Source organism: Parasteatoda tepidariorum, chromosome 10, assembly GCF_043381705.1.
Source record: "Parasteatoda tepidariorum isolate YZ-2023 chromosome 10, CAS_Ptep_4.0, whole genome shotgun sequence".
NCBI lineage: Eukaryota > Metazoa > Arthropoda > Arachnida > Araneae > Theridiidae > Parasteatoda > Parasteatoda tepidariorum.
In genome coordinates this window covers 38132325-38146100 of record NC_092213.1, presented here as the reverse complement: position 1 = coordinate 38146100, position 13776 = coordinate 38132325, and the positions used below count along the sequence as shown (strand labels likewise).

The window sequence follows — 13776 nt, the reverse complement described above, 5'->3', positions numbered from 1 at the left end:
TAAGTCCCTAAGAGCAGATATTGTTCTGTGCCTGCATTTGCTCTTAAGAAGCCGCCTTGCATTTCTAAGAGGAACTGGATGAGAAGATGGATGCAGTGCTGAAGCCTCTCTAGCCAACATGTCAGCCCGTTCATTTCCGTAAATGCCACAGTGGCCAGGGATCCACTGGAGGACTACCTCTCTTCCAGAACAAAGAAGAGAGTCAATGCGTTGTTTACACTTAAATTCGAGTTCAGAGGGATATAAATTATATTCAGAAATGGTCTGAATAGCAGCCTGAGAATCGACAAAGATAACAATGTTTTGTTCAGATGGTTCACCAATAGCTGTAATAGCCATAAGGATTGCAAACACTTCTCCATCAAAATTATCTGCCCAAGTGTCAAGAGGTTCTCTAAGGCTGAAATATTTGGAGTAAGCACCAGCTCCAGCTCTACCAGTTGAAAAAGTGGCGGATCCATCAGTAAAAACCTGCAGCCATTGCTCGTAAGGGTATCTCTCGTGTATAGTGGCCAGAGCGATAGGATACAACTCGGTCTGGTGGAAGTCCGATTTCCGAACAGGCAGTACCAAGTCAAATCTGGCAGTGGCATATCTCAGAAGGCCCGTAAAAACAGGTGGCCTATAGATGCAAAGTTTGGAGTTGGAGACCTCAAAGATCTCTGCAAGTCTCCGGTACTCAAAAAGAAAGGAATGTTGAGATTTAAGTCTAGTTTGAGGAAGATTGTAGTACGGCCAAAAGTGCTCCTTTCTCAACAATCTTTCACCAAGAGAAAGGACAGCATAAGTTCGTTTGTCAGATAAATTATAAACAATTAATAATGAACATAAACTTTCACATAAATTTTTTAAATCATAGGTGCATTTAATATACAGTCACTTTCAAAATCAAAAATTGAATGTTATTTTTAGATTTGAATTTTAAAAAAAAAAACGTGAATCTAAAAATTATGTTTCACATCATAAAGGCACCACAATAAACAGTAATCAAAGCAGGAAATATATCAAAATTTAATGAAGCAATCTAATAATTAACAAACATCAAGTGAAATTCAATTTTTACTACATCTTAGTTGTGTTAATACTGTAAAACCTCTAACTTTAGCAACATTAACCTCCAAAGAACAACCATAAGTTTATGGCACCGTTTACATAATGTAAAGATTTTCATTATAGTGTCAATTGTTGCTATAGTTATTATAGTGTCAATCATTGTTTTTATCTCTTGTCTGCAATAAATTTACCTGATCATTGCTAAACAAATTTTCCCCTATTGATCATCACATTCAAGTCATTATTTGTAGTTTTTAAGCATTCTTACAACAGCCAATTGCAGATTTAACAGTTTCATTCTGCCGATTACAGATAAGCCACATTTTTCATGCGTGGTCTGCAGGAATTTTGTTCTAACACACACTCACTATGAGTGGTAATTCTTGATGCATAATTGGTCAGGTTTCAATTTAAGCAGAAAGTGAGCATTAAAATTTTTTGTGCAATTTCAGTTTTTTTCTTTCTTCACGTTCTTAGGCACTTGTAAAATGGATCCCTGAATAAGAACTTTAGTAAACGAATAACCGAAATATGAGGGTTAGTCGCAAGTAAAAATTCATTACCATGAAGGATAAAATAAAAATGATTGAGGATAGTAAAATAGGAATAAGCATGCAAAAATTAACTGTACTTAATAGTAGGGATGTAACGGATTGTGATTTGGCCGAATACAGAATATTTAGCCAAAAAAATCAGCGAAACACTGAATATTTAGTAGCCAAATAGCAAAAAAAATATTATTATTTTAAAATCATTAATAAATATTATTTTTTATATAGTTTAGTCATCATTGAAAAATAATCAAAATTTAGCTGTATTATTGGTATGGAATAATGGTATAATGGTAAAAAAAAAACTTTAACAGAAACCTTTAAGATAATTAGAAATATTTAAGAATTAAGAAAAAAGAAACTGAAAAAAATTATCCATAAAACATTAAAAGAGAAAATATGTCTATCAGAAACACTTTTAAAAATATAGTGCTATCATAAAAATGCCTGTAAAAAACATAGATTATATACAATAGCAAAACAGAAAAAATATTGAGAATTACTATTAATAGAATTATTAACAGAAAAGATTGACCTTAATTTTTAAAAGAAAATTTTAAAACTCAACATTTCTGTATTCCAATAACCATATTTTCAAGAAAAAGTGAAGATTAAAGTCTAATAGAAACCCTCTCCATTGTAAAGACGTATATAAAAGCATAAGTTTCTATAGTTAAATAGAAATCAAAACAAAAAAATTCTCAATTCTTAAAGGAAAGATTTAGCACTAAAAATTCTAATTTAACTTTCTCACATTGCAGTATTTTAGGAAAAAGTGACCATAGAAGAATAAAGTTCATTAGAAATGCCCTATAAGAAATGCTGTCATAATAAAAAGAAAAGTTTAAAAAAAAGAATGAAAAGAGAATAATAAAAAAAAAAATGTTCTTAATTCTGAAATATAACTTTAATGCTGAGAGCCACAATTTTCTATGTTAATAATTATCTGTCTTCCCGAACAAGAAAAAAGTGACAGTAAAAGAATAAGTCTATTAGAAATGCACTGTTAACATGTTTGGTTTTAGTTAAAACAGAAAAAGAAGCAAAAATGAAGAAAGAAAAAGTTCTCAATTTTTTACATATAAAATGTCGAAAAAATATTGAAATTGACTTCCCTGAATATAATTAAATAAAGAAAAACATCAGCATAAAAAAGAAACTCATGGTACAGTATAAAGTAATATAGTTTCAATTCTTCAAATTTCACTTTTCCATGTTTCTTTTATAACATAAATTAACAAGTTTTAGAGCTTACCAAATTTGCATTAAAACAATTAATAATAATTTATAGTAAAAAATTCGATTTCATATTATTCTTTATTAAAATCACCCCCCCCCCCCAAAAAAAATATATTTTGTCGAAAAATAAATTTCCAAATGATACTTCACAGAATATTCATAAAAAGGACCGAATAGTGGGCTAATATTAGTTACATCCCTATTTTATAGTTGGGAAGAAACACAAATTAATGACATCTTAAAAACAGTTATTATATGTATCAGTATTTTTTTTGTGGATTAAAGTTGAATTCCAAAATTAAGTTTAAATTAAGAGAAAAGGGGTTTAAATTAAGAGAAATTAAGAAAAAAGGTAACAAAAATTTAGATGAAATTTTTGTTTGAATGATTAGCTAATTGTAGTGCCAATTATTTGCTAATTTCTGGATCAATTTTGAAATAAAATGTTGAACAAATTACAGAAAAATTGTGGATAGAAAATTTTAAAGCATCAAATGGATGGCTGGAAAAAATCAGATTACAACATAATATTGTTTAGTCTTAATTAAATTGAGAAGGGGCAAATATGATGAAACGATGTATTATAAAACTATTGGGATTATCAGTAATCTGAAAAAAATTCATTTTCCAAAGAAAAAAAGAAGCTATGACTACAAATTTTTTTTTAAATGTTAATAAGATAATAAAAAGGTTTATAATAATAAAGTTTGTTAACTTTTTATTGTTTGTGGTTTTTAGTAACTCCAAATAATAACTCCCTTCTTAACACCAGTCACATATATCCAGTCTCGTAAGGGTCTGCTGTTTGGAGGTTAAACGGTATTAAAAATACTTAATTCAGTATTAATAATAAGATATGTAAATAAAAAATGAAACAATGAAGAAAAATTAGTAAAAAAATATGAGATTCAAAGATGACATCAGCTTTGATTGTCATATTTTTTTCAAAGTTTTTTCAATTTTTTTACTAATTTTTCTTCATTGTCTCATTTTTTTAATTCCTCTTGGTCTCTCTGCTGCTAAGCACATTTTTTCCAGTTGGATGTTTTATTTTTAATTTTATTATTTTTAATTTTATTAATTTTTTGAAATTAATATTTTGAATTATTTTCTACCGTAAAATACCGATAAANGGCGCTTTATCGAGTTGGGGCGCTTTATCGGTATTTTACGGTATATGCAAATAAAAATAATAGTTCTTAAAATCAAATAAAATGAAAGTGGATCATTAATGAAAAAGTAAATCAAAATTTTTTACATTTTAGTTTCATTGGGTTTAAAACAATGCAACAGCTTATACATAGATATAAAATATTAATTAATACATGCTTAATTAATATTCCATTAGTATTTTATAATTATTGCATAGAAATAACACAATACTTAATTATGAAAAATAGTTATTAAAACAAAACTTATCATCAAATAAAGCAAAAAAAGTTTGCAAGTGTATAAATTGTATTATAGTGTATAAATTGTAATCAAAAATATTCACCTGCATTTTCTGCATTTAAATTTATCTCCATCAAATGTCTTTCCTTGAAACTTCCTTAGATAGTTTTGTATGGCATTGAAATTGTTACCTGCAACAATACAAATATTTTAAAAACCTTTAACATAAGAGATGCAAGTACTTTTAACATTAGTAAAATAAAATAATTTTGATTAAAAACATACATAAACTATGTATGTATATTCCAATAAATATAATAAAACACTTGAAATTCGATATATTATTTATTTGGTATAATATTTTTGTAATATTTATCAACAATTCACAAGTAGAAATGACGTGGTTAGAAACAAATTAAAATACAAAAGAAAAAATACAAGTTTATATCAATTAATTTTGAAGAAAAAAAAGGTCTCAAATTAAATTTGCATCCAAATTTATCCAATATTTTGGAGCACAATTCATAATTATATATCTTTCCAGACATCAAAATGATTTATACCTATCTTTGATTGGTACAAGATATAAAGAAGGGTCATTCTACACTAGGCAAGATGTTTAAAACAGGTCAGAATATCTTTCAATGGAAGAGTACATTTGTTGTCTTCAAATTCATTTAATTGATCTGACTTCATTATTGCTAATAAACTTTTTGTGAGAAATTCAAGTTACCAAGAGTTCCTTTCTAAACTAATCTTTTAAAACTAATTTTTAATGCAACAATATTTTTGTATTTTATTGCTTGTCCAAGTCATACACTAAATCATAAAAGTCTAACAAATTAAAATCTTTAAAAGTTTTCCAAAAATATCTTACCTTGTAACAAACATTAACATATTTTATTCAAATGTTTATTTTTTATGTCAATGTTTATGTTAAAGATTTTGAAAATGTTCAGTAAATTAGCAAAATATATACATAGAGTTAGAAAAATAGCATATATAGCAGTGTACTCCCTAAACGTTTATAGAATATTGGCTCACCGTGCCTGCCCTTTAATCCTTATAAATGCTAACCTTGCCCTTTTTTGTAAACATAAGCCACCATCCCTTAAAAACACAGAATAATTTTTTCAGGAAGAGACTGTTTTCTTAACCATCAATTTTAATGAAAAGTCCACTTCCAATTTATTAAGTTACTAATGATTTAACTTTAATTTTTAATTTTATATCTTTATTTTAGTAAGATTTTTCTTATGTTCTCTAGTCAAGTAATTAAAATTCACATAATATATACATAAAAAAAGCATTTAAGTTGTATATTAATTAATCCTTATTTTAGTTTATTTATTTATTATTCTTTTTTAAAGAAAACTTATACACAGAGATTGTCTTTTAGCTTGCCTTTAATTATTTTTCATAAGCTTCAAATTTTTCTGTTATTTTGATACTGAGTGCGAATTACTTTATAAAAATATACACATAAAATAGTATAAGAAGGTTATTTAAAAATTAAGGATCAAATTCAGTTATTATAAAATATTACACATTTTGATAAATTTTAACAGTGGTAAGTGAGTGTCCTTACAAAACTCAAAGTGTCCTTTTCTGTGAGGAAGCACGCTGTCCTTTTTTATTCCTAGGGAGAAGTCTCACATAGCAGGTATATTAATTTAGACAACCACTGATAATAATTAAAAAAATAATTTTTTTATACATTATCTGTTACTTTCATTAAATTATAAAAAAAGAAACTCCAAAACATATTTTTTAAAGCATAGAAAAATTATTGCAAAAATAGTGTCGGGCATCTTTTTAGGGCAAGTGTGAGCATTGTCTTGAAGAAACACCTTCATTAAGTGCCACTGAAAAGAGGATTATAATGGTATGAATGGTTATAAGAGAGATTATGGTTAATAAGAGAGAGAAAAAAAAACTATTTAATTTAAAAAAAATAATGGAAAGATCAGAACTTAAATCCATTTTTTAAATTCCTTTTTTTAAGTAAACATAAATGGAAATTATATTAAATGTTAAATTTAGTTTAAATAGTGCTAATAAAATATTGCCCTAAATGCAAGGAAAGTTTTTGAATTTTATACATGATCATTATTTTGANGTCCTCATACGGACTGCCGCATCATTTGGACGCCGCTTTTGATAAGAGCCTCTGCTCTCTCCTGCTCATGCGGGCACAAGCGCATGCCCCGATCCCAGTCAGAGACTCCAATCGCATCCCGAGATGTCTCGCTACGTTCTCCCATAGCGGAATATGCAAATATTTAATTGTTACGTTTTTACGTCGTTTCGTACCTTTTCATTTGATCACCCCTTGTAGATTTGAAGTTTTAGATTTCTTAGTCGATGATTAGATACACTTTTTGAACAGATGTTGTTTTGAAGAATTGTTACCTCATAGGCCCCCTTTACTACTATCACTGCTTTCAGAACGGAAAAATAGTTTTTTTTTTATCCCGTGTTATTCAAAAGAAGAAATTTGCAATGAAATTTGTAAGGAATTAAGTGAATAGTAATGAGCATTGTGAATTACCAGATGAAACTTGTCTTCCTAAGTGATAGAGGCAGAATATTTTGTAATCAATATTTCCTTCATCCAGAGTATATTTCATAGACTCATATAGTCGAAGTTGAGACAAGAATCCAGCATTGGGACTAGAAAAAAATAATAACGTTAAAAGAATTTAACATAATTACATTTTTTTAAAACTTTCACAACATTAAGGAAAAAACGTTTTCGCGAACAAATAAAAAAGGAATTCACCCTTTACATACAGTGTGCAAAACAAAACAAAAAAGAAAAGCAACAAAATTTTATTTTATCTAATGATTGATTTTTCATGTACGAGATTCAATCTTTATGACTCGAAGGGATAACCTTAAACATGGTAAGTAGTTAGAGCAGATGATAATTTAAGTCACGAACTCAGACACAAAAATATACTTTCTCAGAATAAGCATATTATTTTTTCAATGGATTTTAATTCCTAACCCGCAATCTGGGATATATGGTCCTAATTGTTTGGTCAGTAAAGAATTGGAAAAGTTAATTTCAAACTCTCTACTTGAAACCCCTTAATGTTAATTTGACTTCTTGCATATTTTGTCAAGTCTTAAGAACTTTTCAAGCTAATTGAAACATTTTTGCGCACAATTATGAAATTTGTTTATCTAAAAAAAAATATGAAATTTGAAATTAAATAAATAATTATGAAATTTGTTTATCCACAGATGATTCCACACAAAAAATAGTTTTTAATAATTATTAGTCATTTTTTAATTATTTTATATATTCAGTAATAGTCGAAAAAGTTTTGAATTGCAAGGTATCCTATTTTTAAGACCATTTTAAGGAACATAATTTATACGGCAAAATATAAAATTGGGGAGGAACGATCCCCAGTTCTAGCAAACTTTTGTCTGTGATTTGTGACTCCTTAAAAATGGCTAAATCTTATTTTTTTATTCAGTAGAGCCCCTTAAATTGGGATGGCTACTGCCTTCTTTTCCATTTCTTCTGACATAACAGAAAGCAAGGCTTTCTAATTTTTACTACTAAAAATATTTTTTTGAAGTATTAAAATTTTATAATTATAAAAGAAGCAAAACGTTGAATATTACCAGCATTGGGCACCCTAGAGATCTAGGAATTCCTGGACAAATATCTTCATTTAATAATAGACAGCGAATATTCAGCAGTCTAACTTCGGGTAACTTTAAATTTCTGAATATTTTTACTAACTTTGAGTTCTAAATAAAAAAGTTTAATTTTTAATAGTTCCCGTAAAAATATACTTACCATGCACAATACCTCTTGTCTTTAACATTTCTAAGAGCTTCTTCAACTCCTATCTGATACTTTTTCATTAAGTAAGCAACAACTAATGTGGCACTACGAGATACACCTCCATAGCTACAAAATTAAGATTTTAGGACGTTAATTAATAAACATAGCAAGAAAATTTTAAAAAATATTTTCTGCTGTTTCACAAATGTAAATAAAATTATTTGGACCATATCGAATTATATTGAAAAATAGGAAGATTTTCAAGTTGGTATCTGCCCCAACTGTCTTGGCAACAATAAGGCAGTGGCAAAAAAATAATAATTACAGAATGAGCCAAAATTTAAACCACATATTTTTGCATCCGCCCAATATATCAGAAGAGAAGGTCATGGAGATGAAGACTGGACACTCTTGTTACAAACATGCTGACAATGCTAGTGTGGTCAGCATTGTCCACCAATGCCTTTGCATCCCAGTCAAGCTTGTACCCATTGATTGTATTCAGAGCCGGATTATACCTTTCGTAGGCCCTAGGCATAGTCGTTTTTGGGCCCTTCCCTCCTTCCCCCACTCCCCCCCTCTTTTCAAAATATATGCTAAAATTTTCTTGCATATTTTTTTTTTACATTTTTATTAATATGGATTTTAATTTACGAATTTGTTTATTGAACTTTATCTGCAATACCGACATACTGCCGATATTGCAGTTGATATCGATAATACCATTATGATTAGTTCGATCGATAACTATGTAAACACTTCACGTCAACAATACAACAACAAACCAGCAAAGAAAACAGTGAAATTGATAGTGAGATTAATTACAAGAAATATTTATACAGTAGAGAACCAATTATCTGGGATGCTCGGGACCATCGCTATCCCGGATGTCTGAATTTCCCAGTTTTCTGGATCGACCAAAAAGTGTCATTAATCGATGTTTTATCGAACCCGAATTACAAGGAAATTACACAAAAATTTGTCAGAATCTGAGATTAAACTAAAAGCGCAAAATTTGGTGAAAATTTACTCATCCGATTTAGAGAAAAACTTTGTAGATGAATTTTTACTATTTTCAAATTTATATGAACATAAATCTGCACAAGAAATGTTGAAGGCTCAAATTAAAGATAAACTTGTGAATACTTTTCCTAACGTTCACATTGCATTAAGAATATATTTGTCGATTCTTGGATCAAATGCAGAAGGAGAAAGATCTTTCTCCAGATTAAAATTGATAAAAAATTATTTGCGTTCAACAATGAATCAAGATCGTTTGGCATCGCTCGCACTTATGTCTATTGAATACGACATTTTGCGTAGTTTGGAATTCGACAGCATAATACAAGATTTCGTTGAATCCAAAAATCGCAAAAAAGTAATATATTAGATCATAAGATTCTGCAAAATAATTTATTACCGAAAAATATTATATTTTTATTTGTATCTTCATAATTTTGTGCAAAATACACTTCTTGTTTTTAAAGCTAAATTATTTTTGTCAACAAATTTTTTTCTCCCCAGTTTTTCGTAGGCCCCTGAATTTCGTAGGCCCTAGGCACATGCCTAGTGTGCCTATAGGTTAATCTGGCCCTGATTGTATTGCTTGCACCGTTGTACAAATTGAAGCTTGGTGGTCTTCAAACTGCTGTCGTTAATAGAATATGAATAATTTACAAGAAAAGCTCAGTAACTGTGAATTTTTTTAAAATTTATTTGGAGTACAAGAACTGGGCAATTTTTCTTCATAATTTTATCTATCGCAAATAGGTACCTATAGAATATTAACAAGACATTTTAAAATAAAAATATAGAAGTTTTTGACAGAAAAATATAGCTTGTTTTTCAAAAAATATTTTTTTAAAAATTAGTACAATAAACTATTATGATTTAAAAATAATTATCAGAATATAATTTAAATATGACAAAAATGGATAGCTTTTAAACTTCATATTAAGAGTAGTAATTTATTTTTGGAACGTGAAAATATATGAATGACCATACACTTTTAACTGACCATTAAGAGCTCCGTAAATGATAGATTTTAAGCAAGACAGGACTGAACAAAGGCTGGTGCAAACCCATTCTTTCTCCATGAAAATAAATTTATTTGAAATAAATAAAAGTGAAAAGTAATATTTATAAAATTAGTATAGTTTCCCTAGTAATAATAATTTAGAAACATAGTAATGTCATAAAATTTCCTGAATGTCTTTATGCTAAATTCTTAATTATGTATATTATATCTTAGCAATATTAGTTAAAGTGATTAAGAGAACTTAAGATGTTCTTGTGATTTTATCTTGATTTATAAAATAGTCAAATGACTATTTTATTTATCATTATCATTAAAAAAAATCATCACATATAAATACAAGTTATTTCTCTTATTTGATAACATTAATTATGTATATTGTCATTATATAAAAAAAAATCTATGCCATAGTCAACAATGTCATCTCCATGTTATAGTAAGAGATTTCTTGTTATTATTAATTCTCATTCAAATTAATTTTATAATTAGCTGATACCTATTCTAATGTATATTTTAAATAATCTAAAATAATAGTGGTTACACAAAATGCATGATTCAAAATCATTCAAAAACTGAATTAAATTTGAATTCACAAATAAGTACCAATGAACAAGACATGCTCCTTTTTCCTGTCCTTCTTTGATAAAAGCATTTGATTTCTCAAAAGAGGATAGTATATCACAATCGGCAGAGTCTTCTATGTCTATAAATAAAGTTTCAATGTCTACACCATCAGGAACTGTGATTGGAAACATGTAAATAGTCAGTACATGAGTGATTCCGAAACATTTCAATGTTTCTCCACTTTCAGCCGCATCTAAATTACCGAGATATAACTTTGGTTCAATCTCATCACACTCTACCATAGACGATCGTTCGAAAATTTCAAAAGAGCTCATATAAAATCTTGGGTTATTTACAAAATTGATTGCTTTTCATGGATCATATAAATAAAAATGCAGCCGATATTTTATTTATAAAAACATCGAGTGCCAATGTTGCCAAAATTAAGTAAGAATTATTTTAACTTTTAGGAAATTCCGTCTTGTGAACAGAACATGTTTTTAAACAATCAAATTTTGAAATTAAACCAATAGCAGAATTAGAAATTAAGCTTTATTTTGATGTATCTGAATATCAGTTTTCAGCAGCCTCTCTTCACTTAAGAATACATTTGTTGAACCAAGTATTAACGTTTCCGTTTGTCTATTTCTGCTGGCTTGAAAGCTTATAAATAATTAAAGTTATAGAATGAAAAATCATCAAGTGATAAAAAAAAACTACTTTAACTTCTATTAAAAACTCTATTCGGAATAATAATCATAATGCATTTTTTAATCAAGAAAGTAATCATAATAAATTTTTTATTACTGTAAAACTGATAGATGTAAGAATTGTCGAGTAAATGAAATGTACATTTATAAATCGTCAGTGAGCTTTTAATTTTGAACATGAAATGCGTATTTAAGAAAACAGACATTGCTCAAAAGAGGTATTTTATTTTATAACTAGCGTTAAACAGTTAACCCAATTTTTGTGTTTTATATTTTATAGCCGGCATTGAACAGCCGACACAATTCTGGGTTGACGACAATCAATGTTCAACTCCGCAGCCTTTTATTTTCGAACTCAATCCAAAAGACAAGGTAATTTCATGATCGAACATTCGGACAAACAAGCCTTCGAGGAGGACTTTTTGATAGAACAAACCCACATTTACAGTACATGGAGAGAAAAATCACGAAAATCTGCAACGGTTTTGCCCGACGACAATAAGATTCTAACCTATGATCCATTTACCACTGAAGATAATTTTACGTCAGCACTGTGGTTGGTGTGAGACGATTGCGTATCAACCAACCATAGCTGGGATTCAAACCTGGGTCATCTCATCAGGAGATAAACGCTCTATGAAAATCCGCAGCACCCCAAAGTCGTATACCACACAACAAATAAATGCGAGTTCAGAAAATTGACATAACTATTTAGAAAGATTGATTGTGTTTAGACTGCTCAAGATGCTGCTCCTCAATTTAATTCAACAAAATACAGTCAAACATTGAACTCATTTTTTATTTAATCTTATAACTCAGTAAAATTTATCCCTTTCTTCAAAATTTATGATTTGAAAAGTACAATTGTTCAAAATTTTTCGAAATCACTAAGTTTAATTTACAAATATGCATTTTCATAGTCACAAATTGTACGGTCGTTGCCAAGCTAACAAAATTATCGTTTCAATGACAAAAAAATTTTTTTTTTAAATTTCAAAAAATATATATTTTTTATGTGCCATGATAAACAAGATTTATTAGTTAAACAGTTACGCTTTTAAAAGTTGGAAAAGTAGCTTTCTTTTTTTAAATTCTACTTTTATTATTATTAATTAACAACCACTTCTGTAAAATCTTTCCCAACGACTGTGCATGATAGGTATTATGCATTTATATTCCTAGTCTAATAACAGAAATAATTATATTTCCATTTCCAGAATATGGGTGCGTCAAACACCAACCAGTCGATCGAGTTTTCGCGTACTAGAATGAAATATAAATAGTTCGAGGGTCTATCAAAATGCAAATTAATTAGTTCAGGAACGATATTTTAAGCTACAAATCAGGCACAAAAACAAACTTTCCTGAATGTGCATACTTTTTTAACAGCGGATTTCCATTCTTGATCTTCAAAATACAGCTTTCTAGAAAATATGGTCACAATAGTTTATGCAAGGAAAAAAAGTGTGAACCCACCAATGTTAATTTCCTTTTGTGTGTATTTCGCCTTATCTCCAGAACTTATGAAGCGAATCAAAAAGATTTTGCACTCAATTATAAAACTTGTTTATACAAAGAGAATTCCACGTAATTATTCTATTCAGTAATGGTCAGAAAATTTTGAAGGGTTTAGAAATTTTTAAACCATTTTAATCTACGCAATTTTGAGAGACAAAATACAAAATTTGGAAAAAAAAATCGTTGAATAGTCCTTAAGAAATAAAAATTTTAAAATAAGACTTCTTTGAGGTGGCGGAATACGCAAACAGTTAAATTAACATTTAAATGCTCTATTGCCTGAACAATTGAGATTTAACTCGCCCCCTCTCCCCCATTTTCAGGGATGAAATCTAAATAATAGAAAAAAAGGTAAATTACGATGAGTCTGATTTCATGACATAAATGCTACCTATTATTAATTAATTATCATATATACAATTAAGCTCTCGAAACGTTAAGTCCAAGAACGCAAAAATCCGATCATAAGATCAAAAGTTATTCAGGGTGTTCACTTTCTAATTTTGCGCACTGAATTGAAATAAAGTTTTTAAAGCAATTCAAGGTATAATAATGTGTGTAAAATTATTTCAAATAAGTATATCATGTACTTCATTGGTACTGGTAAATCCCGATATTGTTAAAATGACGACGTCTAGGAAATTTATTTAAAACAAAACAATGAAGTAAAAGCTTTTCTTTAAATAAAACATCTCTGAAGAATAAATTTATGAAATTTTTACAATCAGTTTGGTAACAGTACTTCTGAAACTATTTTGAATGGAGATAAGTAAATGTTTTTAAAACTTCATATTTGACTAATAAAAACGAAAACTAGATTCAATAAAAAAGAATTCTTTTTGTTATTTAAGATAATATTTTAAAACACAATTATAAAAACAGGGTTAAAAACTCGGAAAACTAGGGAAA

General features: G+C 28.5%; 1 protein-coding gene across 1 annotated transcript in view; it reads right to left on the bottom strand.

Moving 5' to 3' along the window:
- Positions 1–11239, bottom strand: part of LOC107454289 (MAPK Phosphatase 4) — a 25892-nt gene extending 14653 nt beyond the window's left edge. The window contains exons 1-4 of the mRNA XM_016071427.3: positions 10679–11239; positions 8053–8166; positions 6787–6908; positions 4339–4426 (exon numbers count right to left, since the gene is read on the bottom strand). Coding sequence (XP_015926913.1) covers positions 4339–4426; positions 6787–6908; positions 8053–8166; positions 10679–10974 — 620 coding nt within the window. The 5' untranslated portion in view covers positions 10975–11239. The remainder of the gene's footprint in view (positions 1–4338; positions 4427–6786; positions 6909–8052; positions 8167–10678) is intronic.
- Positions 11240–13776: the final 2537 nt, after the last annotated feature.